The sequence below is a fragment of the Aquila chrysaetos genome, chromosome 1 (genome assembly GCF_900496995.4).
Source record: "Aquila chrysaetos chrysaetos chromosome 1, bAquChr1.4, whole genome shotgun sequence".
NCBI classification, from domain to species: Eukaryota; Metazoa; Chordata; class Aves; order Accipitriformes; family Accipitridae; genus Aquila; species Aquila chrysaetos.
In genome coordinates this window covers 82130274-82157585 of record NC_044004.1, presented here as the reverse complement: position 1 = coordinate 82157585, position 27312 = coordinate 82130274, and the positions used below count along the sequence as shown (strand labels likewise).

The window sequence follows — 27312 nt, the reverse complement described above, 5'->3', positions numbered from 1 at the left end:
CAGAGCAGGATCATTCAGGCAATTTTGGGAACGGGAGGTTTAAGTCCTGCGTTTTGGGGCTCAGAAGCAGAGACCAAGTCCAGCATTTTGGAGCTTCAGGCTCATTTGGCCAATTTCAGGTTTCGGAAAAGAGAGACTAAGTCCTGCATTTCAGGAGTGTCAAACCGGGCCCATATGAGCAGTTTAAGGGCTTGAAAAGAGAGACCAAGTCCAGTATTTTGGAGCTTCAATCCAGGCTCATTTGGCCAATTTTGGGTTTCTGAAAAGAGAGACTAAGTCCTGCATTTCAGGAGTGTCAAACTGGGCCCATATGAGCAGTTTAAGGGCTTGAAAAGAGAGACCAAGTCCAGTATTTTGGGGCTTCAATCCAGGCTCATTTGGCCAATTTTGGGTTTCTGAAAAGAGAAACTAAGTCCTGCGTTTCAGGAGTGTCAAACCAGGCCCATCTGGGCAGTTTAAGGTCTTAACAAGAGAGACCAAGTCCTGCATTTTGGGACTTCAGACCAGGCTCATTTGGCCAATTTTAGGTTTCTGAAAAGAGAGACTAAGTAAGTCCTGTGTTTTGGGAGTGTGAAACCAGGCTCATATGCGCAGTTTAAGGGCTTGACAAGAGAGACCAAGTCCTGCATTTTGGGGCTTCAGTTGAGGCTCATTCGGCCGGTTTTGGGTTTGGGAACTGGAGACTAAGTCCTGCATTCTGGGGCTCAAAACCAGGCTCACCTGGCCCATTTTGGGGCTTCAGACCAGGCTCACTGGGCCAGTTTCGGGTTTGGGAACTGGAGCCCAAGTCCTGTATGCTGGGGCTCAGGCCACGTCCCCCGTGTCGGTGCTGGAAAAGCAGAGCCCCAGCCCCGCCTCGCTGGGACCGGGCCCGGGCTCACGGGGGCAGCCGGAGGGTCGGAAGGCAGCGACCGAGCCCGGCCTCCCCGGGCTCCGGGGGCTTGAGGCCGGGCTCAGCCTGCTTGCCCGGTGCTGGGGCTCAGGAGACAGACCCGGCCCCGGGTTCGGGGGCTCAGGACCGGCCCCCGTCGCTGCTGCGGGGCCGGGCGGCGGAGCCCCAGCCCCGCGGGTTCCCGGGGAGGGTGCGGGGGCAGACGGCGCTGCCGGAGGAGCCGGGAGGCCCCTTCCCCGGGGGTCGGAGGGTGCGGCGGGACCCGGGCAGACGGTGCCGGGGCAGCCCCAGCCCTCGTCCGGCGTCTGCGCGGAGCCGCCGGTGCCTGTTCCGGGAGACCGGCCCCGGCAGAGCCCCAGCGGGAGCGGGAGAGGCGGGACTTGGGCCCCCGGTCCCCGCTCGGCCCCGGAGCGCGGCTCCTCCTGCCCGCGGCGCCGGGACGGGGAGGGCCAGGCGGGGCTGGGGGCTCCGGAGCGGCCGGTCCCCCGGCTGCTCGGGGCGGGAGAGAGCCCCGGGCCCCGCACCCCGCCCGGCCGGGGCTCCCCCGCCGGCACCGCGCGCCCGCGAGGCCCGGCCCCGGCCTCCCCGTCCCCGGGCTCCGCACCGCCCCGGAGAAGCCGCCGAGCCCGGCCGGGGCTCCGTCCCCGCGTCCCGAGCCACGGGTCCCGCCCGACACCCCCGACCCGGTACCGACGTCCGCCGCTGCCGGCGCCGGTCTGGCGGCGGAAGAGGAGGCGAGGAGGGGCGGGGCCTCGGCGCGCATGCGCGGGGCGGGGCAGGCACAGGTGCGAGCGGGCGGGGCCTCAGGGCACCTGCGCGGGGCGGGGCGGGCACAGGTGCGACCGGGCGGGGCGGGGCCTGGGTGCGCCTGCGCGGGGCGGGGCGGGCACAGGTGCGACCGGGCGGGGCGGGGCCTGGGTGCGCCTGCGCGGGGCGGGGCCGAGCAGATTTGAGCCCCGGCGGCCGCCGTCGGCCCCCTCTTTTCGTTCCCCCGCGGCGGCGGCGGCGGCGGCCGGGCCGGGCTCCCCCGGCGGGGCCCGGGGCCGCGGAGCCGGGAAGGGGTCGCGGGGTGCTGCCGGCGGAGGAGCGGCGGGGCTCGGGGAATAAAGCCCGGAGGGCCGGAGCCCGGCGACCCCCGCCGCGTCCTCGCTCTCGCCCGCGGCCGGGCCCGCCCCGCCGGTCCCCCCGGCCCGTTCGCTCTCCAGCAGCGCCCGGTCCCCCCGGTCCGGGCCCGTCCCGGCAGCGGGGGGGGTTTGGGGCTCCGCCGGGAGTTCTGGAGACGCGAGAGCCGCGGGGCCCCGGCCCGAGCCGGGCGTTTCCCCGGGCGGAGAAGGGAGCCCCGGGGCTGCGGTGGTGGGGCCGGGCGGGGGGCTGGAGCAGAGCCCCAGTCCTGCCGGTTTGGGCTCAGAAACGGAGCGCCGGGCAGCTGCTGCTGCGGCCAGAGCCGGGGGAGTTGGTGGGAGTTGGGGGATGTTGGGGAACTGCGTTGGGTGTTTGGTGAGGGCCTGGGTTGGGTGTTGGAGAATTGGGTGGTGGGGGCCTGGGTTGGGTGTTGGGGGGTGGTGGGTGGGAGGTGTAGGGGCCTGGGGTGGGTGGTGGGAGGTGGTGGTGGTGGGTGGGAGGTGTAGGGGGGTGGGTGGGTGTTGGGGGTGGTGTTGGGCAGGGGGTGGGCAGGGTGCGTGGACCCCCACCGGAGGTGGGGGTCCGGTCGCATTGGTCCCCGAAGCTTGGGAGGCTGGCATGCACCAGGCCGAATTAAACGTCTGAGATAGTCTCTGGGGGAAAAGGTGCTTTTCGCTGTGGGTTTCCAACTCTTTATTCAAGGGGTGTCCCACCCCCGGACCAGTGATTGAACAATAAACACAAACACACGAGTCACTGCCTGTACAGTTATGACATTTAATATTCATATTCAAGTCATGACAGTGATTGATTTACGACCTTGCCAAAAGCCAAGATCGTCTTAACAAGCACGAGCTGGAGCTGGAGCTCAAACCAACTGGAGTCTATAGCATGCTGGAGCCGTCCATGAGCCAGGGCAGAAACAAATAAGCTGGAGCCGCAGATGAACTGGAGCTGGAACACAAGCCAGAGCCATCCATGAGCTGGGCCTGAAATGAATGGAGGCAGAAACAAATGAACTGAGGGTGTGAACGAGCCAGAGCTGGAGCTGAAAACAGGGGGGAGCCAACATGAACAGGGGCACAAACAACCCACCTGGAGCTGCAAACAAACTGGAGCCGTCCCGGAGCTGGACCTGCAAACAAACAGGAGCCTGAACCAATAAAGAAATGAAAACAAATGGGGCCCAAACAACTGACCTGAAGCCCCACTGAGCTGGAGCTGCGTAGCCCCCGCAGCATCGCAGGGCAGGCGGCAGCGTCAGCCTCTGTGCAGGCAGGCCGGCTTCTTCCTGGGGCTCCTGCGTCTGTCCCTGTGTAGGGAGAGATGTGGGACAATCAGCTCCTGGCACCACAGCCGGAACCAAAGAGCCCCCGAGCTGCTGCCCCTGCAAACCTGCTGCCTCCCGGGCACGGGCAGCTCTGCCCGGCCCCTCGCCGGGGCTTTCGGCAGCGTCTCGCCGGTGCCACACACCCACGATGGGAGGGGAGGGAGAGACGGGGATGGGACACCAGAAACTTCTCCCCAGGAGAGCGGGCAAGAGCCAGGAGCTGGCTGAAAACCCCCCGCACCCCATGCAGCGGCAGCAGCAGCGGCGGCACAGACCGACAACCGGCAAGCCCGGGGCTGGGGCCGGCACCGCACCAGTGCCAGCGGGGTCTGGGCCTGACCCCAGCAGCTCCTGCACCCCCAAAAGCACAGCACCGACCTGCCTGGCCCTGGCTCGGGGTGTGCTGCGGGAACGGGACCCGTGGGCCACCCCAGGCTCCCCCTGCACCCATGGGGGGAACAACCATCGAGGTTGAACAACCCGAGGGATGCGCGCCGGGACCCCTCCTTCCCCCCAAAGGCACCCACCCTCCCCGTCCCTCGGCCGGCAGGACGAGGGGCAAAGCCAACACGCCCCGAGCACAAAACCGCCCCCGGAGCTCCGGCCGGGCCCAGCTCCCTCGCACCCGCTCCGTCCTGGCACCCCCAGGACACGGCGGCCCCCGTGAACCCGCTCCCACAGCCAGGGACAGGACCCCCGCCTGCCCCTCCATCCCCAGGGACCCGGCCCGGCACCGGCGATCCCCCAGGCCCCGCCGGCACAGCCGGCCACGGGAGCCGAGCGCCCCGGTCCCGCCGCACGGCCCCGCTCGGTCGCCGCTTCGGGACACTCGCCTCACCGGGCACGTCCTCCCCGCCGGCGTCCTCCAGCCCTGGGGGCCGCGCTCCTCGCCCGGGGGTCGGGACGAGCCGTGTCTCCACGCACCGGCACAGCCACGCTGCAAGCACCGGGACGGCCGTCGGTCCTCGTTCCCGGCCAGGTCGGCTTCACCATCTCACCGACGGGGCTGTGGGAGCCGGTGTGGGTCCCTGGAGCGGCCTCTGCTCCCACCGCAGTGCGTTTTGAGCTGAAAAAAGAAGGTTTTCAGCCGAAGCAGGGCTTCGTGCAAGGCCCAGAGCCGCCCCCAGGTCCTTGCCGTAGCGAGGATAACGCCGGGCAGGCCCCAAGGGCTGAACCCCAGTGGAAACCAGTTCACCCCAGCAGCAGGTCCCACACTCACCGGTCTGAGCTCTCCCTGGCTCCAGCAGAGGAGGGGTCCGTCCTGCCGGCAGCTGCTCCGGGAAAGAGCTGGGGAGAAGAAACCAGCCGGCGCCTGTGCCGGGAGGAGGGGACCCGGCCGCAGGAGGGATCAGCGGCCGCCCCGGGAGACCCCCAGCCCCGCCGGGTCCCTGTCTCGCCCAGGTCCCGGGTGGGAGATGTGGCGTGCGGAGCCCCCACGGCCGGTCGCTGGGTCACGGTTCAAGCGGAGGCTGATCCCTTGGTGGAAATGGGGAGCTGCCGGGGACCCCCAGCCCCACAGGCTGAGCTGCAGCCGCTGCCCCCCCCCCACCCGGAGAGGGCACCCCGGAGGGTCGGTGCCCAAACCCACCGGGAAACTCACCGGGCACCCACGGGGGGTCCCGCACCGGGGGGGAGAGGGAAAGGGACCACCGGCCCGCGGCTGCCAGGGCAGGCAGCGACGGCAGCTCCTGCCGCTGGGAAAGCCGGGGACCCGCAGCCAGCCGGTGCCGGCCCCGGTCCCCCGTGGGTGCCGGCAGGAGCCCCCCCCCCGCCGAGAGCCGGGGGGTCCGGCCCCGGGAGGGGACGGGGCAGCCCCCGCTGGCCGGTGCCCCCGCTCCCCCACCAGAGCCCGCCCGCGGCGGGGGGAGAAGGGACGAAACGGCCCCGGCTCGCCCCGTTCGGCCCCGGTTTTTACCCGTTTCCCCCCAGTTTCGCCCGGTTTCCCTCGCCCAGCCCCGTCCCGGCACCCCGAGGCCGCCCAGGGCAGGCGGGAGGCGGCGTCACCCCCGGTTCCCGAGAACCACGGCCGGAGCCGCCCCGGAGAAAACGGGACACCCTACCCCGGCGCGGCTACAACCGGTGCCCGACACAGCGGCACCCTCGCTCCGGCCCCGGCCCGGGGCACGCCCGGAGGCGCCGGTGTCCGCTCGGCCCCGGGCGGGGAGACGCGGCGGCAGCCGCAGGAGCAGCCGCGACGGAAAAGCAGCCCCAGCGCGGCCGCCCGGAGCCGGGCCCCGAGCCCGGCAGAGTCCCTGGGAGCCGAGACCGAGACCGAGACCGGGACCGGGACCGGGACCGGGACCGGGACCGGGACGCCGCTCCCGCCTCCGCCGCCGCCGCCGCCGCGCCAGTCCCGCGACGACGGCGCCCCCTGGCGGGCGCGAGTGGGTTTTGAAGCCTCGGGGACCTGCCGCGCACCTGCCCCGCACGGCGGCGCCCCCTGGCGGGCGCGAAGGGACACCGGTGAGACCACCGGGGCAGGTGGAGGCCGGTGGGAGCCGGGGAGGAATTTGGGGAGGACAGCGGCACTGCTGGGCCTGACAGCCCCCCCTTCCCTCCCCACCGGTGGGGTGTGATGGCGAGAAGGGGCCCCTAAGGACCACGGCGACACGGGGACACCTTTCCGTCACCCCTTTATTTAAGCCGTCGTAAGTTTTAGCCCTCGCCCATCGAGCCAGCCGGTGCCGCCGTCCGGGACCCGCCTGCAGGTACCTGGAGCTCCTGCGGAGAGAGGGCAGGAGGCCTTCAGCCTCAGCGGCCACCCCCAGGGGGGTCTCCCGTCACCCCGGGCTCGGCCGACCCCCCCCCCCCCCACGTCCCCACGCACCTTCACGCGATGCCCGTCTCCAGCACGTCCTCGCTTTTGGAAGGCGAATTCTTGTTTAACGTCTCCATCTCTTCTGCCTTTCTCTTCCTACGCTGCTTCCGACAGTGGCTGGGGGCGGGGGGGGGGGAGGTGTGTAATTATTAAAAAGCAGAACGAGGCACCGTGGCGATGCTGCTCCTCCTCCCTCTGCTTTCACCTTGCAGACGCCCTGGATGGGATCGCACGTGGTTTCCAGCCCCGAAGCGATGCCCCGTGCACCTCCCAGCACCCTCAGAAGCGAACAAAGCATCCCAAATTCAACCTGCCCCAAGCCGGCGGACGTGGGCAGGATTTGCTCCCAATCCGAGGCCGCCCCTTCCCTTCCCGCCCCTCGCCCCGTGTGTGTCCCCCCCACGCCACGTACTGACTGCAGAGGCAGGCACAAACGATGAGGATGATGAGGCTGACGATGGCGGCGATCAAGGAGATGATCACGATCTGGCCCCGGTCGCCTCGCAGGTAGAAGATGTCCACCCTCTCGCAGCGAGCCCCCGTGTAGCCTCGTTCGCACCTGCCCCGTGGTACAGGGGACGCAGAGGGGGGGGGGTCCGAAAAACCGCCGTGGTGCCTGTGCCCCCCTCCTCCCGCTCACCGGGGGAGGACGGGCACGGTGTCCCCACCCCGTGCCACCACGTCCCCGCCGGCGGTGGGTGGCTTACACGCAAGCCGGAGCCTTCTCGGCCACGAGGAAGCGGCATCTCCCTTTGACGCAGTAGTGCTTGTACTCCTCCGGGCACCTGGAGAAGTGACCCTGTCGCCTCAGCTGCGTCACGTTCCCTGGGGGTGACAAGGACAAAGAAATTCCCCCCCCCGCCCAGGGGTTACGGTTCTTCCCCAGGGGTGGTGGCAGCATCCCGGAGCCGGTCCATCTCCACGGCAGGTCCGAGCCCGGCGAAATGCAAAGAGCCACCGGCACGCGTGTCCTTGGCCGCGGCGCGCCGGCCCTGGCCGCTTCCCGGCTCGGTGGATGCCGCATGGCTTACGCTAGACAAAACACCCTGCCCATCCTCCATCCCGGCCCTCTCCCCCACACCTCCCGTCCGATGACGCCGGCTCCCCCGAGCATCCTGGCACCGGTGCTGCCGCCTTACCCGTGCAGTTCTCGGCCGCGCCGCAGGTGAGCCCCTCCGTGCCGTGGCCGGCGGTGACGTTGGCGTCGGCACCCACGCAACTGAAAAACGCCAAGCCTGAAACAAGCAGCGGAGGCGGCTCGGCGGGGGGAGCCCGGCCGGAGCCCCGGCATCACCACCACCGCCGCCGCCGCCCCACCGCAGCCGCTCTCCTGGCCCTGGCCGCAGGGAGGGGACTGGCAAAGGGCTCCGCAGCTGCGCCCACGGCCCCCCTTCCCTGGCAGCATCAGCTTTTCCCCAGAGGCGAGGAGAAGGGAAAGCCGGTCCCCGCCTGCCTCCTCCACCCACCAACACCCCAGCATAGGGGGTCCGGGAGCCAGCGGGGTGGGTTTTGGGGGGCACAGCCCTGCCTGCAGGCAGCCAGCGGCCCCTTTGCCCGGGGAGGACGCAGGGGGGGATCCCCAGGGAGGTCCGGCTCGCTCCACTGCCCTTTTTGAAGAGCCGGGGCCGCTGAAAAACACGCCTGCCATGGGAGTGAGGGGACGGCAGCGCTGCCATTCAGCACCCGCCAAAACCCAGTTGCTCCCGGTGTGCAAGTGCTAAATCTCCGTTGCAACATCGCTCACCGCCGCACCGGGGCACGGGATGCCCGGCACGAAGCGAGGCGGCAAAGGGGCGACCGTGCTCGCCGTGGCCACGGGACGAAGCCAAGGGCCGGCTCAGCCCCGGCACGTCACGGCGGCAGTAACCGGATCGCTGGCATACCAGCACTGACTCAGCACGGCCCCGCTCCCAGCCCGGCCCTCCCCAGGGATTCATCCTGCTGCGGTGGCACCCAGGGGAGCGGGGGGACAGGTCCTGCCTGATGGGGCAGGGTGCTGAGTGGCTCCCACGGGGGGGTGGCACACCGAGGCGGGGGGGGGTGTTTCCATCCTGAGTGGGTACGCTTTGCAGCTCGGCCACGTTGAGGCCTCCTGGAAAGGGGGAATTTTGGGCAGCCGAGCCCGGGCAGCCTCGTCCCCCCCGTCCCACGGCAGGGACGTTCCCAGCACACGCGTCCCTCCCGGCTATATATAGCCACCGCCGCGCTAACGACGTGCTTTGGGTAACAGAGCTGCAACGAGGCCGGGGCTGAGCCTTGGCCAGGCCTTCTCCGCTAACGAGCATCCCCTCCCCGGCCGAAAAAGCCCGCCGGGGAGGAGACGGAGCCCACCGCCCGATCTGGCCCAGGCAGCGGGGTGGGATCTGCCCGGTGGGAGCCAGGGAATGAGCCACGGGGCGGCTGCCCCCCCCCTTCCCCGGGAACCAGCTGCAGGCGGCACGGGCAGGCAGCGGCGCAGGGCGGGAGGCTGACTTCACCCCCGGTGACCGAGTTCACAGCTCGGCATGGAAAGATTCCCCACCAAGACGAGATCCCCACCCTTATTGCAACCAGATGCAGAGATTTGGCATCCTCCGGGCTGGCAGCCCCTCGGCGAGGACCGCCCCGGCGGCACCGCCAGCTCCGGGGGGGGGTGCAGGGGGGTCCCCCCCGACACCCAGATCTCAGCACCCGGGAGCTGCGGGTGCAAACAACCTCACCTCTTTGATGCACGGAGAGCCCAGCTCCGCTATCTAAGGCTGTGCCCTTTCCTGAGCAGCCGGAGATAACTGAGGAAAGCATCCCAAATACCACATTATTTTGCCCTAACACCCCCTACGCTCCCCTGGGAAAGCCCGAATTGCAGGAGAGCAACCACCCGGGGCATTGCCTTGGTCTGATGGGCACCCCAGCCCCAAAACAGGTTGGCCACCCTTGATTTCCTCCTGCCAGCACAGGTTTGGCAGGTTTGGCAGAGCGCTGTCACCAGCCCTGCCAAAGGGCCAAACCCAAACTGCTCCCGGCGGAGGGGAAGGCTCCCCCAAAAGCCCAGGGCTGGCACTCTCTGCCAGGGCGCATCGCCAAGCCCGGCTGATGTTCAGCCCTACCCGTGGTTATCTCCCGCCAGCCCTGAGCAGGCAGCTGCCTGCAGCTTTGCCTGCTTCCCGAGCACTTGGGAACTAACACGGGGACAGTCGCGCACTTGCCGAATAGGTACTGCCTCCCTCCCCACATCCCCCATCCCCCGGCGTTGCCGAGGATGGCAAAACACGGATTTTTGGGCATCCGTGAGCAGTGTCCCATCAACAGGTGGTAAAAGCATCCCAGCCCCGCTCCAGGGTTCAGCCGGGACACCCTGGCCCCAAGGGATTCAGGGATTCAGAGCCAAGCCGGCATGGGCACGGGGGAGTACTGGGATGGGATGGTGGGGAGCATGGGGAAGCATGGGGGAAGCATGGGGGAGCAGAGGGACAGGACTGGGTAAACACCAGGCTGGGCATGGGGGAAGGATTGGGATGGGATTGTCCGGGGGACTCGGGGATGGGACTGGAGAAACACCAGGGTGGGCACGGTGGGCACTGGGATGGGACAGGGGCAACATGGGGATGGGGTGGGACAGGGGTACAGGGGATCAGCGGGATGGGATCGGGTAGCACCGGGATGGGACCGGGAGGCAGGTGGAGGATCACCAGCGTGGGACTGGGACCAGCCCGGGCTGGGACAGAGAAAAGACGGGGCTGGGACAGGGCGGGGGACCCAGCCGGGCAGGGGCAGCCCGGGACCGGCACCGGGCCGGGGACCGGGACCGTAGCGTGGCAGGGACACCCCCGTGCCGATCCCCGCCGCCTCGGGTACCCCCCTACTTACCGGAGGCGAGGGCAAAGCAGAGCAGCAGGGTACCGGGGCCGCCGCCCGGGGCCGGGGCCGCCGCCGCCGCTTCCATAAGCGCCGCCGCCGCCTGCCCGGTGCCCGGCGGCTGCGGCGGGGCGGGCCGCGGCGGGACGGGGGCGGCCGCTGCCAGCACCGCCGCCCTCCTCCTCCTCCTCCTCCTCCTCCTCCTCCTCCTCCTCCTCCTCCTCCAGCTGCCCGGCTCCTACCCAGCCGGAGGCATCCCTTGGCGGACCGGGGGTGGCCCCCTCCCTCCCCGCCACGCGTGTCGTGGCCGGTCCCCGTCCGTCCGTCCGTCCCCCCACGCGTGTCCCGTGTCGTCGTCCGCCCGTCCCCCCACGCGTGTCCCACCCCCGCATTAGCCACTCCTGGCCCCCGCCTGCCCGGCCTGGCAGGAGCAGCGAGCGCAGGAGGGGTCGAGCAGATGCCTCGCCCCAGCATCCCTGGGGATTCGGGGAGCGAGTGGGACCCCCCCCCCCCACTCATCCCGCCATCCCAGTTTCCGAGTGGGGCTCCGGGCGTTCCCCTCCCCAAAGGGCCGGAGCCCAGCCTCACCTCCCCAAAGCTGTTTATCCCTGGCCGGAGTGTTACGAAAAGGGAGATTTATTCCTAGTGAGCTGCTAATAAAACACCCTCCCAAAGCCCTTGGCAGGGAATGACGGCAGCTACAACTTATTTTGCGAGGGGCTGTGCCTTGGCACAAGCCTTCCGCACGCCGGCCTCGGGGTTGGTTTGTTTTTTTGTTTTTTTTTTTGCCTTGGGGTGGCTGGGAGGATGCTGCTGGTGCCCCCCTGCCCCGAGCGATGTCCCAAGGAGGAGGAGGAGGAGAGCCCCGCTGGGGTGAAGGTGTCCCCCAGGATGCTGGCACATCCCCTCCTGGCACCTGGGGATGCTCAGTAGGAACGCGGTGCTACGAGCTGATGCTGTCCTGGCCCTAAGGAAAGCAAAAGAACTTTGCCCGGCAAAGAGGAGCTCAGGCAGGGAGGGGTGGCGGGGCTGCTGCCTGCTCGGTGTCATTACAGGCATGAAATAAGGGGGGGGGGGGGGGGGGGAAATGAAAGACTGGAAAGAACGGGTGACCTCAAACCGCAAGCTGGCAGCTATTAATGCAAGCGCTGGCAGCCACCCAGCCATGCCATTTGGCCGCCGGCCAGGGGGTGAGCGAGCTCCCGTGGCCTCGGCCAGCCAAAAACCCCAGCCACAAGCTCTGGCACGTCGGTACTGCCGGCCCCTTGGCTCGCGGCCACCCCGGCTCCCGGCTGGTGGCAGGGGGGAGACCCCAGCCCCAACCCCCCGAAAGCAGGCAGGATGTGCTAAACCACTGGAGAAACGTTGCAAAGCTCCGGCGGGGATGGCGGCGACTTGGGCAAGACCGGGGAAACCAGCGGCTAGCACCTGGATGTGGCACGGGGCCACCCAAGAGGAGCCAGCTTCATCCCGGTGGGGTGGGCAAAGGCAGGGAGCAAGCAACAGAAATCCTTGTGCCCAGCAAAAGAAAACGGTCTCCCTTCAGCACCCTTCATATTTGGATAAAATTGAGGAGAGAAAGCATTTTAAAGAGGTTTTAAAAGAGCTGGAGCCCCAGGGCAGATGTCACCAGCGGCAATGGTTTCCGTTCTCCAGTAGGAACAGGGAAGGGCTGGCAGAAGGTATCTCCAAAAAGGGACCTCTCGCTGGCCGTATGCCCTCTGCTCTCACTGTCGCCGCCGAGTATCACACCTTTCCCGAGGGAGGCCCAGGGACCTGTGTGGCCAGGCAGATGTCACCCCCAGATGTGGCCAGGCAGAGCTGGCCATGCCACGGTGACCAGGCAAATGTGGCCCTGCCGATGAGACCAGGCAGAGGTGGCCGTGCTGATGAGACCGGGCAGAAGTGACCAGACAGAGGTGGCCCTGCTGAGGTGACCATTTTGATGAGTCCAGGCAGAGATGGCCACGCAGAAGTGACCATGCTGATGAGACCAGGCAAGGGTTGATCAGGCAGATGTGACCATACAGAGGTGACCGGGCAGGTGTGGCCCTACTGAGGTGGCCACGCAGAGGTGACCGTGCCGATGAGACCAGGCAGAGGTGACCAGGCAGAGGTGACCGTGCCGATGAGAGCGGGCAGAGGTGGCCTGCAGATGGCAGCTGGAGCCCGAGGACAGTGCAGGGGCATTCAAGGCTTCCTACAGCCCAGACCTTTGCACCCCAGCACCCAGCTCAGGCGTGGGGTTTGCCCCCAACGCCACGGCGGGGAGCGGCGGCTGAGCCCAGCCCTTCCCTCTCCTCCTGCCTGCGGAAACACGCAGCGCCTTCTGCAAAAGCAAGTCAAAAAAAGGATGGGAGACAGGCGGCAGGGAAATTATCAAGCAGTTCCCACGGCACCAAGTTCCTGCAGCGATAAGAGCATTATTTGTCCTCCTCCCAAGCGGAGGAAAAGTTTCAAGGAGAGCTGAGATGCTGATGCTGCCCGACGTACGGCAAGGCAGCTGGCATGCCGGCCGCTCCAGAAAAGCCAGCTGACTTGGATTTTGTGTCCTGCTGTTTTAGGCCCGGAGCCAGGATCCGTCCCGAGAAAACACCACACAATGCAACAGAATAGATGGCTGCGTAACCCCAGTTAAAGATAGCTCGGCCACGGCCAGGGTTCGATGACATCCTTTTCTGTAGCGAGCGTGCGAAAGCCCGGAGAAGATGAGTTCAGCCCGAAAACATTTTGCCTGCGGCAAAGCGCTTTCCAGAAGTAAAGAGATAAAACCCACGGTACTCGTACCTCCCGCTGCGCCGCAGGTGTCTCCTGGCTGAGTCCTTTGGGCACCGGGAGCTGCATTTTGGGAGTTGTTCACGCCGCGGAAAGGCAGGGCCCTGGCTGCCTGGCTCTGGCCTGGCTCCCAGTGATTCACATACCCGGGGGGTGTCCCCCCCCGCGGGCCCTGGACCCCCCAGATGTGACAGACGATGCCCAGCAGCGGGGCGGGAGAGGGCCTCTACCCCGCGTTCCCCCCGCCGAGGGAAGAGGGCCGCCGGGGCAAGGCGCACCCAGCATTTATTTCTTTAAAAGCATAAGTTATATCCAGGCAGAGCGCCGGCGGGGAAGGAGAGGGGCAAAGGGCAGCACCGAGCACTCGCCCGATGCCACCGGCTGGGACGAGAGCACCCCGTGCCCGGTGCGTGACGCTTGGGACTGGGTCTCGGCACGCTCCTCAGCACCCAGTACCACTGCTGCCTGCCCAGTGCCTCGTCCCAGAGCGGGATGCCCGTGCCCAGTACGAACCGCCCAGTCCCCTACAACCGGTCCCCGGTACCCACCGCTAATGATGCCCGGTACCTACCGCTACTGATGCCCGGTACCCACCGCTACTGATGCCCGGTACCCAGCTGCCGGTTCCCACCATCCTATACCCGGTGCTCCATGCCGGAGCCCCGCCGCGGTCCCCGGTACCGGCAGGTGCCGCTGTGCGCCCGGCGCTGGAGGCGGACGGGGGGAGCGGCGGCGGCGGCGGCGGCGGGGGCCGGACCGGGGCGGTGGGGAAGCGGGGCCGGGCTGTACGTTCCCTCCCCGCCGCGGTTGCCACCGCCGCCGGCACCATGGGTTGCTGCTGCCGCCTCCTCCTCGCCCTCCTCCTCCTCCCGGCAGGTAAGAGCCCGCCGCCGTACCGGGCTGAGGGGTTACCGGGGAGGGTGGTGGAGGGGGGGGGGGGAGTACCGGGGACCTCCGGTGCCGGGCTGGGAGCGATGCGATGGGGACGGGAAAGGCAGCCCCCCCCCCCCCCGCCCCAGTTGCTTTGAAGGAGCTTTTATCGCTCGCCCTGGCCTTGAGCGGAGGCTCCTGCACACCCAGCGCCTGGCACTTTCCCCCACCAGCTAAAGGCATCTCCCTCCGTCTGCCCCCCCCCCCCTTCGAAGCAATATCAACCTCCCCATTTCACTAAAACACCCGATCTGACATCTTTCCCCCGCTAAAACGGTCAGAGGAGACAGTTCGGTCCCTGGCCGGTGCGACAGCGAGCACTTTCAAATGACGGCACGCACAGGTTATCCCTCCGTCCAGGCTGGGTTTTGAATAAACAACACCAAGAGCTGCTTGCTCAGAAACATGAAAAACACACTTGCATAACCGAGCGACGGGGATGCGCACAAGGAGAAATATATCGGGCAAAGCTGCTGTTATTAAGTCGCTGTCGGTGTGCAGCAGAGCAGCGCGAGGGGACAAGGCTAAGGGAGGTTTTGAGCTCCCTGCGAAAGCCTGCAGCCAGCAGCCATATCCCCAAAACAGCAACCGGGGAGGCCACGTCTGCAGGAGCTGCAAACCATCATCCTGGACCACATCGGCTTGTGGGAGATCTTCCCCTGTTAAGTGCCCCCACTAGCGCAAGAGGAGGGAGAGGTGGCTAAATCCTTCTCCTCGTAAACGGGGAGTTTGCCAACAAGCTCTTGTTTCTGTACTTTCCAAGCAAGTGCGTTTGGGAAGGATGGGGATGAACCTACATTTTGCTCCGCAGGGATGCCGCTCGCCTACCTTTGTGGGCTTCTGCCTGGCCCCGATTCGGCCACCGCCTCGGCAAGCCGCTCAAAAGCGGCCAGCCGCTGCTGGGAGTCAGCCCTTGGCCGCTTTGGGGTTGGGAGGCGGGTTTTTCCCAGCACCCGGGCCAAACCCAAAGCTGTTCCCACGACCATCCCTCTCTAAAGCACCAACGCCAGTGAGGCTTGGCAGAAGAGGGGGGAAAGATTTCCCTGGAGTACGGTCCCGTGGCTCTCGGGCTGCTCCCAAGTACCCCCAAAGCCCCAAATCTTTCAGATGCTTTCTACGAGTTTTTTGTGCCCATAGAAATAATACTTAATATATATATTTATTACCCACGAGAAAACAAAAAGCGTGACGTAAATATGCTTCGAGCTCATTCTTCAGGACTTAGTGATAGAGAGGACGTCACTGGGCAGGAGCAAAATAAGATTGGGCTTTGCCTGGCCACATAATGAAATAATAGCTTCTTGCATAAGGAAGTTTTTATCCTATTATTACTTTTTACGCTGGATGTAAATTCAAACCTGCTTTGCTTTCCTGACATGATGCCCAGCCCCATACGAACACCGAGCCTGCTTTCCCCTTTAGCAATTCGCCCCGCTCCCCAGCCAGCAGCTGAGACATTTTAAAGTACCTGCAAGAGGCAGCTTTCAGCTTCAAAGGCTTTGGGTGCTTCTGCAAGGAGCCTCTGGGGAGGAAAAGCTGCTTTTTGGGGGTCTCGGAGCTGCTTTGAGCTGCCACGGAGGAGACAAAGCTTTGAGCTCTCCTGGCCCCACTCCCCCGTATGCGAGCTGAAGGACAGGGAAGATGGGTAGTTAATTATCCCCTCTCTCAGCCCAAACGAGCAAGCAACAGCTTCGGCCTCTAATACCAGAGAACGCTCAGAAATTCCTCTGCTGAACCCTATTGCTTCCCCTCCTGGGCAAGGCTGGGATGGGGCTGCTGCGTGTTGAAAGCTGCACCTAGAAGCAGTAATTAGCAGCTAGCCAGGAAAATTATTTAGCTGGTGTGTTGTCAGTTGGGCAGAGCTGCTGTCTGCAACACGCCTGGCTGGCTCGAGAGCCATATCCAAGATATTCGCCTGCAAAAATGTATTGTGAGGGGGGCCGAGCCCAGCTGCACGGGCAGGCAGGTAGGTCCGTCTGCCAGCCTCCCAGCCCTAAGAGCTGACACATGTAACATCCCAGGGAAATAAGCACAGCTTCGCGTATATTTGCCTCTTTCAAAAACATAACATGCAATATCTGAAGTGTTTTTTATTTAAATCAAGCAAAAATCATTTTAGAAAGAGCTGGCGCTGTAAACTACTGCTCTTAATGAGGGCAAAGCTCACCAAGAGGAAAACTTCCCACACTGCCCAGCAGCCTCATTATGTCCGGCAATCAGCTAAAGCCACCGTGTGAGGTGACAGCCTGCCAACACCCCCCAAGAGGGACGCAGGGCCCTGCCAGCCAGGGGTTCTGCAGGAACGCAGAGGCTTTCCACCCCAGGTCCTCATCAGACACCTCTGGCTGCATGGGGTGACCGGCAGCCGCGGGTTGCTTTGTCGCTCTCAGAAGGAAAAAAAACCTCTGAAGCCTTCCTCTTCGCCTCCTTTTCTGCTATAATTTCACTGCAACTTCAGGAGCCAGTGCTTCAGGAGTTGAACAATTAAGGCCCACTAAGCGTTGCAGGGCAGGGGGAAACATCACATTTTCTTTGCACGGAGGGTGCTGCGGCCACCCAGCTCTGCGGCTGCTGTGGATGAGGGGTGGGTTTGCTGTGCAACCAACGGCCCTTGTCGCTGTTCGGTTTGGACATTAGGGCAGATGGTGGCCCGAGGACTCGGACACCCACCCCAGGCGAGAAAGGAGCTGGTCATAGGGAACGTGCAGGCAACCATCTTTATTTTACAAGTTGCCATTATCATTTTTAGCTGGGAAGAGCAGAGACCACAGGATGGTCAAGCTGTCTGCCTGCTTCCTTGAGAGCAATTTGCCCACAAGAGCTTTCCTCAGGGTCTGAAACGCATGCAACAGCGAGCCAGGCCCCCGTGCTAACTCTTTCCCCCCATGCAATGGAGAAGAGCGGCTGCTGCTCCCAATCCAGGCCACAACCCACCAGCCAGCTGAAGACCTCGCTTGGACCCCCTCCTTGCCCAAAGCCCCCAGCTTTATGTGTTGGGCCGCGTGGATTTTGCTCTTGCCTTTTGCGAAAGGCGGGCCACGCATCTACAAGAGATGCTGGTAAAACCCCTACGTCCACGGAGGTGGATTTCACGGAGGGTTTGCTCAGCAGCAGCCCCTGGGGGGGCTACGTCCTCAAGGAGGGCTACCAAGGGACATCCCCAAGGTGCCCTGGCCAGCTGCGTGTTTGGGACAGCCTCTCCCCCAGGGATGGGGCTTCTGGATGGTGAGGGACACAGAGACAGCACATTGATTTCCATTGCGTAACTCTTTCTCTTTGCTACGGAAAGCTTCGGGCTTCGGAGCAATTAGACTTAAACCACTTAACGACCAGGCAGCAGAAGAAAACTAATAACGCAGGAAGTCAGCTCGGCTCAGCAGTAAATGAGAGCAACTGCAGATTTATTTGATCCGATGGCCTTGGCTCCTTTATGGAGTTATTTGATAGCTTTGCCTTTTACCTGTTGATGTTTCTGGCCCCCGGTTTTCTCACTTGGTTTCCTCCTCCTCCTCCTCCTCTCACAACTGGTTTTATACCATTGCCAACACAACCTGGCATTGAAAAGAAAGGTGATATAGCAGGAGCCGAGCTGGCAGCAAGGAAGCAGCACACGACCCAGGGGTGCCCAGCACCCCACTGCTGTTGGCATTATAGGTCACCGGCAGGCACATGCAGTGCCGGAGCTTTGCTACAGACCTGGAGAGCCACCGTGTTGGCCCTGGTTTCCTCACTGAAGCTCAACGGCAGCCAGAGATGTCCCCGAGAGTTACCATTTCCCAGTACCAACCCAGCTGGGTGCTCCCTCTGGGATGGCATGGGAAGCTTGTTGGGTTTGAGACGGAGCTCAGACCCTGCAGAGCTGCTCCCGGACCACCCCGTCATCCTTATTTCTTGGGGATAAGTAAACAGGGCTCTGCAACAGTGCCCTACAAGAGCAGAGCCAAGTTCAAAGCCCAGGGCAACCACCACATCCTCCCTCTTCCTTCTCCCATATCCGTACAGAGCTTAATCAGACCCTTGCTTGCTGCAGATGGGGCCCTCCAACCAGAGCACAGCGAAATGAACGCCACCAAAGCCCAAATTACACGGTGACGGGGAAGGTGAGGCAGCCCAGTGCTGAACAGCTTGAAAAACAAGTTGAACCCAAAGCAAAAACCAGTTTTATTTTGGTTTAGCCACCACAAGGAGACCTTTTGCCATCCGCAGCTGGATGCTACTAGTTTTATAGCCAAGAAGCAATAGCACAGTAAAAGTTACACCTGAGCATGAGCAAGGGGGAAGGGAACTGCAGAAAAACAGCACAATGTATGGGAATCCCCAGCCACAGAAACCAAAGCCAAGCCAACAAGGTCATGAACAGGAAGTCCTCACCCTATATTTAAAAATAAATTGTTTTACTGCTCTGCATCATTTAACCTGGTAATAAACCAACGCATGCTACAGGACCAGAGGAGTCAGGGCTGCTCTATCATCATTACCTGGTGAGAACCAGCATAATATAGGACCCACAGAAGATCAAAGAAGATTGGGCACTGCCAAATACATGACCCAGCATGAGCCATACCAACTTACCTTGGCTTTTAGGCTCCAGTTGCTCCCCGGAAAAAGTTGAAAGAAGAATTCTCCCCTGTGCATGTACTTTCCCTCACTGGTACCATAATTTACAATTAATTGTCCATAATGTTTTTCCTATATTCTCAACAATACCATACAGAAAGGACACAGCTTCAGCTACCAGGTTTTATGCCAGAGCCCCCCACTGTGCTAGTAGCACCTAATCACCCCGACAAGCCTTACCTGGGACCCCCCACCCACGCACCCTCTGCCCATTGGGCCGGGACCTCCATTTAAGCTTGGGCTCAGGTCCCAGCTCCTTGTCTCTGTCCTGTGGTGGGTGTATGTGTCTATGGTGTTGGGTGGGTTTTGGATCTGTGCTGTGTATAGGTTATCTTTATCCTGTTGTTTTTTTTTTTTTTTTTTTGGGGGGGGGGGGGGGGAGCTGATGTTCTGATTCTCCTTCTAATTGTTTTCTGTGTTGACCCCAAACTTAATGTATCTCCTTGTCTTGAGCAGAGGATGGGGTTGTATCAGCATCCTTCTTTGCCTACTCAGGATAAGTCTTGTGGGTATATAGTGCGTTTATTATGGACTTTTGCCTTAAAAAAAAAAAGAAGTACAGTGCTTAGATATTGTCTTGGTTGTATGTTTTTGTTAGTGCCTGCCCCAGAAGCAGTTGCTGAGCCGGCATGGCAAGTGGTACCCAACCTTGCTGCACGAGCACAGTATGTTGTGGGTGCCCAACAGACCTCCTTGTTGCGGTGGCTTATTCTTCTTCCATCGTTACGTTTCTTGTTCAGAAGGGGTGGCTAGATTGCTTGTGTAACTACAGTCAGGACAAGCTGCTGGGAGGGAGAAGAAGTAATATCGATGTTACAGGAACTTTTATTATCCGTGGGGCCTTGGCTGCTAGAGGACCATCACCTACTGCAGCTGTGGTACGGGTGCCTTAGTTAATTTAGGCTGAGAGCAGGCGTGTGGTGTGTTGGTTAGGTCATGTGGACCTTCTGGTGGTTACATCAGATGTGATGAGTCATGAAGCAAAGCTCGTTAAAAGCTCCATCTCTGCCTTATCAGTAGATATTTGTTTGCTGTGGCATGGCTGCTCTAATCTGATGTCATTCACTTGGGCTGGAGATGTTCTCTTGTTTTTTATGCTGCGTTTCAGCTGGCAGAACAATTTTAAAAGCTTGCTGCAATTGCTTCTGGAGTGCCTGAAAGATGCATTGCTGGAGAGGCTGCCAGGTCGGGCAGCTGTTTCCAGAGCAGAGAACAGAAATGTTCAGCTTCTGCAAGGGTGAGACCTCTACCTTTGTGTGGCTTGCAGAAGAACAGCGTGAAAATAGGAGAGGGAGATCGTCCATCAGGTGGATGGTTCATTCCTTGGGCTGGCAGATGGTTAGGGTTAATATTCCTTAAGAGCAAGATAGTACAATTATAGGGATTTGGGTTTTCCTTTTCTTGGCTGTTTCCCATACTCTTAGGGGAGACAACCTGGAAAAAGGATCTTTCCAAGCGGTTACCTTGTCCTGGCAGTTCCCTGCCCGCCTCTGCTCTGAGCTGGATTCTAGCGGGGTGGTCAACTGCCTTAAGTGGATTAGATGGGCAAATTCCTCAGGGCTGAACTATGCTTGGCATCCTTTGATAGCTAACATCCTTCAGTCCTTCTGACAACCCTTGTCTGAGTTTTTTTTAGCCTTTGAAATCATGTGGTCCTAAAAGAAGTTTTCTAGTGGTTTTTTGTCCCTTATTCCAGTGCACTGCTCTGGTTCCTGCTGACAGCTGCAGCTCCTGCAGACCAGGTATCGGAAAAACAAGGAAACCCCCACCTTGGCTGTTATTTTCCTTTTCAGATGTGTCGGTACAGGACTGGGCTTGCAGATGAGCTGGGTGCTCTTCTGGCCCACGCACCTGCGGGGCAGGCTGTCCGTGACCTGGGTGCAGTGGCACGAGGACATGTGGACCTACCAGCCAAGGGGCTCCTCAGCCGGGTCCTTTTTTGTCCCCTCGTCCTAACCCGGTTCAGAAGCAGCCTGCATTGCCTCCGGGATCCCGGCTGGGCTTTTCCTGCGGTGAGAAGGGGCACAGCCTGCGCGTGAGGGGGTGATGTGCTGTGGGCGAGAACCGGACCCCGGGGCAGTTGCTCGGTCCCGAATAACCCGATGGAAGTTGATGGCTCGGGGGAACGAGAGGATAGCAGAGGGCTGGCACAGGCGGGGTTCGCTAGCAGAGATGAATGCAGCATTATCGATCTGGAAACCAAAGCTTGGCTGGCAATGACCGTGCGGGAGCAGGGGGAGCTGTGGAAAACCAGGGCTGAGCTGAGCGGCGTGCTGCCTTTGGCTCTGCTTGATCTCCTGGGAAAAGTCCCTGTGACTTGTGACCTGCTTGGCTGGGAGCGCTCAGCCAGCAGCCAAGGATTGTTCCTGCATCCAGTTTTGGCTCATCCTCTGAATTTATACCCCTTAGATATTATCAGAAACTTCCTGACTCATCCTGGGTAGCAGTATCGCCAGCTTTTTGAGGTCCCTATTGGTTTGCCTCCAAAGTTCAAGCAACGGGGGACACAGGGGTGGCTTTGCAGAGAGGTGGTAAGCTGCCTGTGTCCAAGAGACTGGAAGCATCTACATTTACAGAGAAGTAATAAACTTTCAAGGTGCTACCAGCCCTGGGAGCGTCTTGCTGCGCTTGATGTAACAGCAACATGTTGTGCTACGGGCTGCAGAAGCTGTCTGCTACACGTTGGAGAAGTCGCACATCTGAACTGCCGAGGTGTGACGGAGGAAGGCTTATTTTACAGAAATACAGATGTTGAACTCTGATCTGAAGAACATCAAGGGTGAAGGGATGCTCGGTCCAGGTTTGTCAGCACTTCCAGCACCCTCTGCTACCGCGTGGCAGCTGACATCTACCCTGGCTTAGCCACCTCCAGCGCAGACCTCCTAAAACAGTAGATGAGTTCTCTGCTCAGGGCATGCAGGAGCCGCAAGCTGCTCTGGCGATGCAATGTCAGGTCAGCTGGGCACCTTCGGGCAGCGTAGCGGAGGTTGAGGGGTTTGCTGTGGCAATAGCACTTGCGGTGATGATGCCTTGCGTCACTGCTGGTGGGGGAGGCGGACTTGGTGTCGGTGTAGCTTGTGAGTGTGGGGAAATAATCCAATTATCTGAAATCAGAAGCGCGGGTGCAGGGAGGCTGGTGGCAGGGCGTGCTGGGCCGGAGTACTTGGGTTCTTCGCTTATGCCTTTACATCAACTTGAATCGCCGATATGGCTTTCGACCTGTGCATTTCCAAAGCAGACCCTCTGCTCCCTGGCGAAGACCTTGTCTCCTCTTGCATAAGCCCCAGGATGGCTGCATGCTGTTAAATCCTTGAGAGAGACCCTGTTGGCCAATGCTCCTTGTGAATCCAGCCGGGGATTTCGTGTCCCACCTTTAGCCGTGAAAACCAGCGGACTGTGCTCTCCCGGAGTTGTGGCTGATGGCACCTTCAGCTCTAGCTATGTGGGAAGCTGTGGACTAACAGTACCTGCTAGAAATGGCACTTTCACCTGCTTTCCTTTAAAAAAGGAGATGCGGTTTCGGCGGCCTCCCTTCTTTGTACTCTACCACCTGCCCCCAAAGTGAGTGTGTTGGGAAGACCATATGGTCTTCAACCCAATCAAGAAAGAGCAAGGGGGGGTGGTGGTGGTGCGGGTAGCAGTTTAAAAGCAAAAAGGGCACAAATCAACCCCTTGAACCTCAATATCAACATGTCGAAGAGGCAGGTTCTCGCAGCTTGTTTCTGGCCACTGAAAGCGACGTACCGAACGGTGTTGGTCCCTCACAGATGTTGCTGCAGGTGCTTTGCAGATCCCACCACACTGGCACGGGACCTGCCTGTGCTGTAGGGGACCCGGCACTTGCTGCCTGCGGCACATCAGTGCGGAAAGCTATGCAAGGGGACGGAGCAGCACAGGGAATATTTGGTTTTATGGTGTTGCAGTGCCCGAACTGAGCAAGGGAAGGGAGCCGCCGGCTTCTGCAGGAGGAGGGGACAGGAGGAGTGGGGACCCACTGGGTTTGCTGGATGGAGCCAGAGCTGTGGGCAGGCTTTGTCCTGGTGGCGTGCTGCGGGTGAAGCCAAGCTGTGAAAACCAGTGCATTCATCTGAACTAATGGCTTTTAAGCTCAGGATTATCACAGTAATGCAGCTCAAGTTTGCACGCCAGTAACTCCCAGGTATTAACCAGGAAGCCTGAGATGTAGAGGTCTTGGGATGAGGAGAGATCAGAGTGCCCTGTTGACAGCAGAAGCTTTGCAGGACCCTGGTATGCTTTGGAAAGCTGAGAAGGAGGAGGTGGGATGCCTGGGTGCTTCCCTGCTGCTGTGGTTGGGCTGGGTGTGGAAACCATTGGTGCTGGGCCAGGTGGCTTATTTGGTAACCAGACTCCAGCTTGTCATCCATCTCCTCTCCCTTATCCGATCAGCCTTGCACCTCAGCAGACCGAGAGCCTGAGGAAGGTGAAAGCTGAGAGTCATCTCCAAGTGCCTGTCCCTGGGAGAAGGCCACCCATGGCCTTGGTCCCACCTTCCAGACCCTCCTGCTTGGGAAATGGGACCCATCACAGGGGTATCTATAATGCCAGGAAAAAAAAAATTTGGGTCGAGCGTGTCAGGGACTTGTGCTGCTAAATGAAACCATGCCCCAGAGATGGCTTTAAATCCCTGGCCAAGCATATGTTTGCAGTTTCTAGACAGAAAATACCTTCACGAAAGGTGTGCTACGTACCCAGCGCTCGCTGCAGTGAGCCGGAGGTCCTTAGCTGAGAACTCCCTTCTGCTGTCCTCCACTGAAGGTGTGCAGGTTGAGTGAAGCTGTATTAGACACCTGCAGCCTTCAGTTTGTTCTGATGGCTGAAAACACCGAAAAACATGGTTAGTGAGTCCCTGCTTGCCAGTGTTGCATCCCACCATTTCTATACACAGATGCTAAGTGTTTCCATCTCTCCTTCAGCACGAGGTGCTGTCTGTGCCCTGGGAGACTTCTAGCTCTCCTGGGCGCTCAGCAGCGAGGGGTGTTGCTGGAGGAACCCTGTGTTGCACGGCCCCTGCTCCCAGATTTGAGTCCTTCCCAAGCCAGTGTTTCTTGGAGCAGCTTTATGTGCAATAAGAGTCATATGGTGGGCCAGCAACAGCTCTGTGCTGTCTAAAACACGTATCTGGTGCAGGTTGTGTCCTTTCTCGCTGCCTTGGGTGTCACCTGCACGGGTGGCATTTCAGTTTGACTTGGTGGGGGGAGAGCAGATTTGGCTGTGGTGGTTGACAACATCTCCTTGGGGGAGGGCGTGGTGATGGGGAGGAGAGCCCACCAGCAATGCCCAGCCATGTAGGATCTGCAAGCTCCTGCTCACGAAGAGCTACTGTCATCGTTGTCTGTGCTTTCACTGCTATTGTTTCTCACTTAGAGAAGCACCAAGCTCCTGTCTCTGGAGCTGAGGTGGGAGTTTGGCTTCAGGATTCCCACAAAATCAGCATTTTGCTGAGGTTTTTTATTTTGTCCTCCACACTCATATAATAATTAGTTCATTGTGGGTTGTTTGTACCAGAGCAAGTTCTTGTTCTTCCCAGTGCTGGGCTTGGGATGCTCTGGGGGTGTAAATAAATGAATAGACGGGAATAAACATCCCTCCCGATGTCGCTTAGTGTTGGCATGCTCTTCCCTTGGCCCAGCCGTGCCGAGGGAGCTAGCTGCTAGCGCTGGCCCAGTGCTGAGCTTAGCCGTGGCGAGTCGAAAGGAGGAGGGGGAGAGAAAGCCCCAGCAGTCTCCTGGTGGGGATAGAGGAAAAAATGACTCATCTTCAGGCTAAGAAATGGAGACAAATGAATGAATGCACAAGGAAATGGGGGGAGAGGAGAAAGAAGGGTCTTGTGTTATCATTCCCAGCTGCGTGGTGGTTGCTGCTGAGGAGGAGCTTGCTCCCCTGCTGCTTTGCTGGCGGCTGGGAGAAGATGCTGGGAGGACGGAGCGTTTGGGGATGGGGGGGGGGGATCCCAACCTTGGGGAAAAATGGTGCCGACCCACGCTGGGGCAACTGATCTGGTTTAAACCTCACCTCTAGCTACGCAGGGGTATCTCCCATCTGTTTATTTTAGACGGCTCTCAGCATTTTAAAAACAATAAAGTTATTTCCAGCTTCATTCCCAAACCCCTTTAATGTTCACCCAAACACCAGGTTGCCCCAAGGATTTCCCCGTTATTAATACTTCTTTGTCTCGCTCCTAGGACTGGGCGATGACTCCACAGCCTTGCCCCTCGCCCCTGCCAGCCCTCCCTTCCCCTCGGAGGGGACGCCAGCGGGGCCGGGATCCAGGGATGCGGCTGTCCCCGTGCCAGCTCCCGGCCAGACCTCGCTGCCCACGTCCGCGGGACCTGCCGGAGACGGGGTGTCCTCCGGGCCGGCGGAGGGGGATGGCCTCAATGCCACCCCCGCGGCGGCACCGTCCCCTCCTCCTTCCTCCGTCACCGTAGCAGAGAGCTCATCCGTAGCCTCCAACCCCAGCTCGGTGCCACCAACCTCGGAGACGGCCCCGGGTCTTCGGACAGCAAATACTGCCAGCTTGGCAAGAGGCACGACGGATTTGGGGGCAGCTCCCAGCCCCACGGGTATACCTGCATCATCATCCTCCTCCTCCTCCCTTGCCACCAGCCACCGGTACTCGTCCCCCGCGACAGTCTTGTCCCCAACGCCCGTCCTCACGAGCCCTGGCACCACGCAGCCACCGACGCTGACCGAGGATGTCCCTTCGCTGGGGACGCTGGCCGTGGCGTCAAGCCTGGCCGCGGAGCCAACGTCCCCGCCAGTGACTGTGACGAGCCCCACCGCAGCCGAGGCCGCGGCCACCGACAAAACCACCCTTTCCACCGGAGTCACGATGGAAGAGGTCCCGCGCGCCTTGAGCGCAGGTGAGTACCGCCGCTCTCCGTACGTGTGTGTAGATACAAGGTCAACCTCAAGGTGCTTAGATAAGAGGGGCAGACCCCCCGGGTTGGAAGGGAAGAGGTGGTCAACTTTCTGAGCGCGGCATTCAGCAAAAGCTGAGCTTTCCTGGAGGAGCCTCTGTCATCTGCTCCACCAACGGAGAAAAGGAGTCGTAGATACCAAACCTCAGTTGCCCAGAGATGTGATATATAAAATCCTGAGTTGCGAATTTGACTCAAAATACTTAAAGATGAGAGGAAACAAGTGCCTGGATGGTGGGGGCGGCCTGAGTTAGGAAGACGTGGGTTTTTCTTCTCCCTCCTGGAGAGCTCACTAAGCTGACACTAGCTTTCACCTGTACTCTTCTGCAAGCTCACATAGCTTAAAAGCACTTCATAAGGCCAGAAAAGGGAGGGATCTGGAACATTTTCGAGCCTTGGCTCAGCACTAAGTGCTGCCTGGTGCTGGGAGGAGCATCAAGGATCAAGTCAGTAGTCCTCAAGCAAAGCCCAGCTGTGTTTTATCCCAAATCCACCTGCCTTGCCTCTACGGGAAGGAGGTCATTGCAGAAATATAGGCGAGCCCAGCATCCTCCACAGGAGCTTTGGGGAGCAGTGAGGGAATGTTCCCCCCCCCACCAGAGATGGCCAGCACGGGTGTATCGGGAACAGCCGGGGGGTGTGGGCTGAGTGCTATGGGGCCGGCGATGGGACTGGGACTCGGGAAGGCCGAGCGCTGCCCTTTCTGATGGACCTTCCGCAGGGAGCATCGTGGCCATAACCGTGACGGTCATCGTGGTGGTGGTGCTGGTTTTCGGGGCAGCGGCGTACCTCAAGATCAGGTAAGGCTCTTTTCGGGGTGCTCCCCCCCCACCTCCAAGGCTGCAGCCCCTCTCACCATCGCAAGCGTGATGCTCGGGGGCGAAGCCCCGGGGAGATGCTGTCCCCAAGCCCAGCGGGGTGAATTGCAGTCTCTGGTCGCAGCCAGCACTGCTGCATTTTCTCCCACGTCTATATTGAAAAAGCGGAGTTTTTCTTCCTCGATTTGCAACAGCCTCACTCAAATGCCGGAGACGCTGTTCAGCATAGTCATAACCAGTAATTATCCCTAGGGCAAGCATCTGCCACGGGTCTTGCCGTGACTTAGACAATAAACAGCAGCACGGCCCAGCGCTGAGCATCTGTAATGAGGCTCTGCCGACAACTGAGACGAGCAAAGGTCTTGTTTTAATTCCCTGGCATGTCCCAGTCTGGTTCAACGGGGGCAAAATCCTGCCTGCGCTTATTTTCTCTCCTGGTGCTTCCTGCTAAAATATCCCAAAGCTCAACCTAGTGAGGACTTGCATGCATTTTTTTTTTTTTGCCCCACAGTAAAATAACTGATAAACCACCAAAGCAATCGGTAACACTGAGCGGTTTTGCTTGCTTTCCCCTGGCAGGCACTCCTCCTACGGCAGGCTTTTGGATGACCACGACTACGGCTCCTGGGGCAACTACAACAACCCTCTCTATGACGACTCCTAGCAGGGACGAGGAAAAAAAAATAATAATAAAAAAAAAAATCCTTAATTTATAAGCGCTTCTGCAGCAGAACATCCGCTGTCGAGGAGATGCCCGGGCGCCGAGCCACCACCGCGGGCAGGATTATGGCGGGTCCGGCGGATGACAGGCAACCGGCGGGCGAGTGCGCGGCGCCCACAATAAACCTGAATTTTGGCCTTTGCGTAGGAAACTCTGGGTCCTGGAGCACGTCGGCCACTTGGTTTGTGGGCAAGGGAACCCAAGTTCCCCAGGGGTAAGGGACGGGGGGAGGTAAAGGCAGAGGATGGAGGTTCAGCCAGCACCATGGCATCCTTTGAAACGCTGCTGCCCCACGGCTCGGGGAGGGGGACACGGGGGGTGCTGAGCCAGAGCCAGCAGCGGACGGGGGGTCTCCCATGCTTTCACATGCCCCTTCCTCCAAAATCACCTCCCTGCATCGCCCCACTGTGAAATCCTTCACCTTGCCTCGCCAGGGACCACAGGGCAGATCCGTCACCGCTCCCTTTCTCTTCCTGCAGGTGCTTCTGTGCAGGAGCTCGTCATTTCAGTTTTT

At 61.0% G+C, this 27312-nt stretch overlaps 3 protein-coding genes across 6 annotated transcripts; 2 read left to right on the top strand and 1 right to left on the bottom strand.

Annotated features, from left to right (window-relative positions):
• Nucleotides 1–310: 310 nt before the first annotated feature.
• LOC121233534 (collagen alpha-1(I) chain-like) lies at nt 311–5920 on the top strand. The gene is made up of 4 exons (XM_041126006.1): nt 311–317; nt 554–620; nt 688–1784; nt 5274–5920. The coding sequence occupies exons 1-4, from the start codon at nt 311–313 to the stop codon at nt 5918–5920; spliced, it is 1818 nt and encodes a 605-aa protein (XP_040981940.1).
• A 40-nt stretch (nt 5921–5960) lies between these two features.
• On the bottom strand, nt 5961–13600 carry BTC (betacellulin). Of its 4 annotated transcripts, none has more exons than XM_030029071.2 (6): nt 13366–13600; nt 7302–7397; nt 6870–6987; nt 6575–6721; nt 6172–6279; nt 5961–6065 (listed from the first exon to the last, which is right to left on the bottom strand). In XM_030029071.2, the coding sequence occupies exons 1-5, from the start codon at nt 13598–13600 to the stop codon at nt 6174–6176; spliced, it is 702 nt and encodes a 233-aa protein (XP_029884931.1). In that variant the 3' UTR covers nt 5961–6065; nt 6172–6173. The 4 variants fall into 4 exon arrangements, with proteins under 4 accessions (XP_029884931.1, XP_029884949.1, XP_029884941.1 ...); XM_030029089.1 differs by lacking the exon at nt 13366–13600 and adding an exon at nt 10009–10084; XM_030029081.2 differs by lacking the exon at nt 13366–13600 and adding an exon at nt 8862–9171.
• On the top strand, nt 13537–26940 carry PARM1 (prostate androgen-regulated mucin-like protein 1). The gene is made up of 4 exons (XM_030029103.2): nt 13537–13647; nt 24522–25202; nt 25981–26059; nt 26657–26940. Exons 1-4 carry the CDS (start codon nt 13599–13601, stop codon nt 26739–26741), a joined length of 894 nt encoding a protein of 297 aa, XP_029884963.1. The 5' UTR covers nt 13537–13598; the 3' UTR covers nt 26742–26940.
• Nucleotides 26941–27312: the final 372 nt, after the last annotated feature.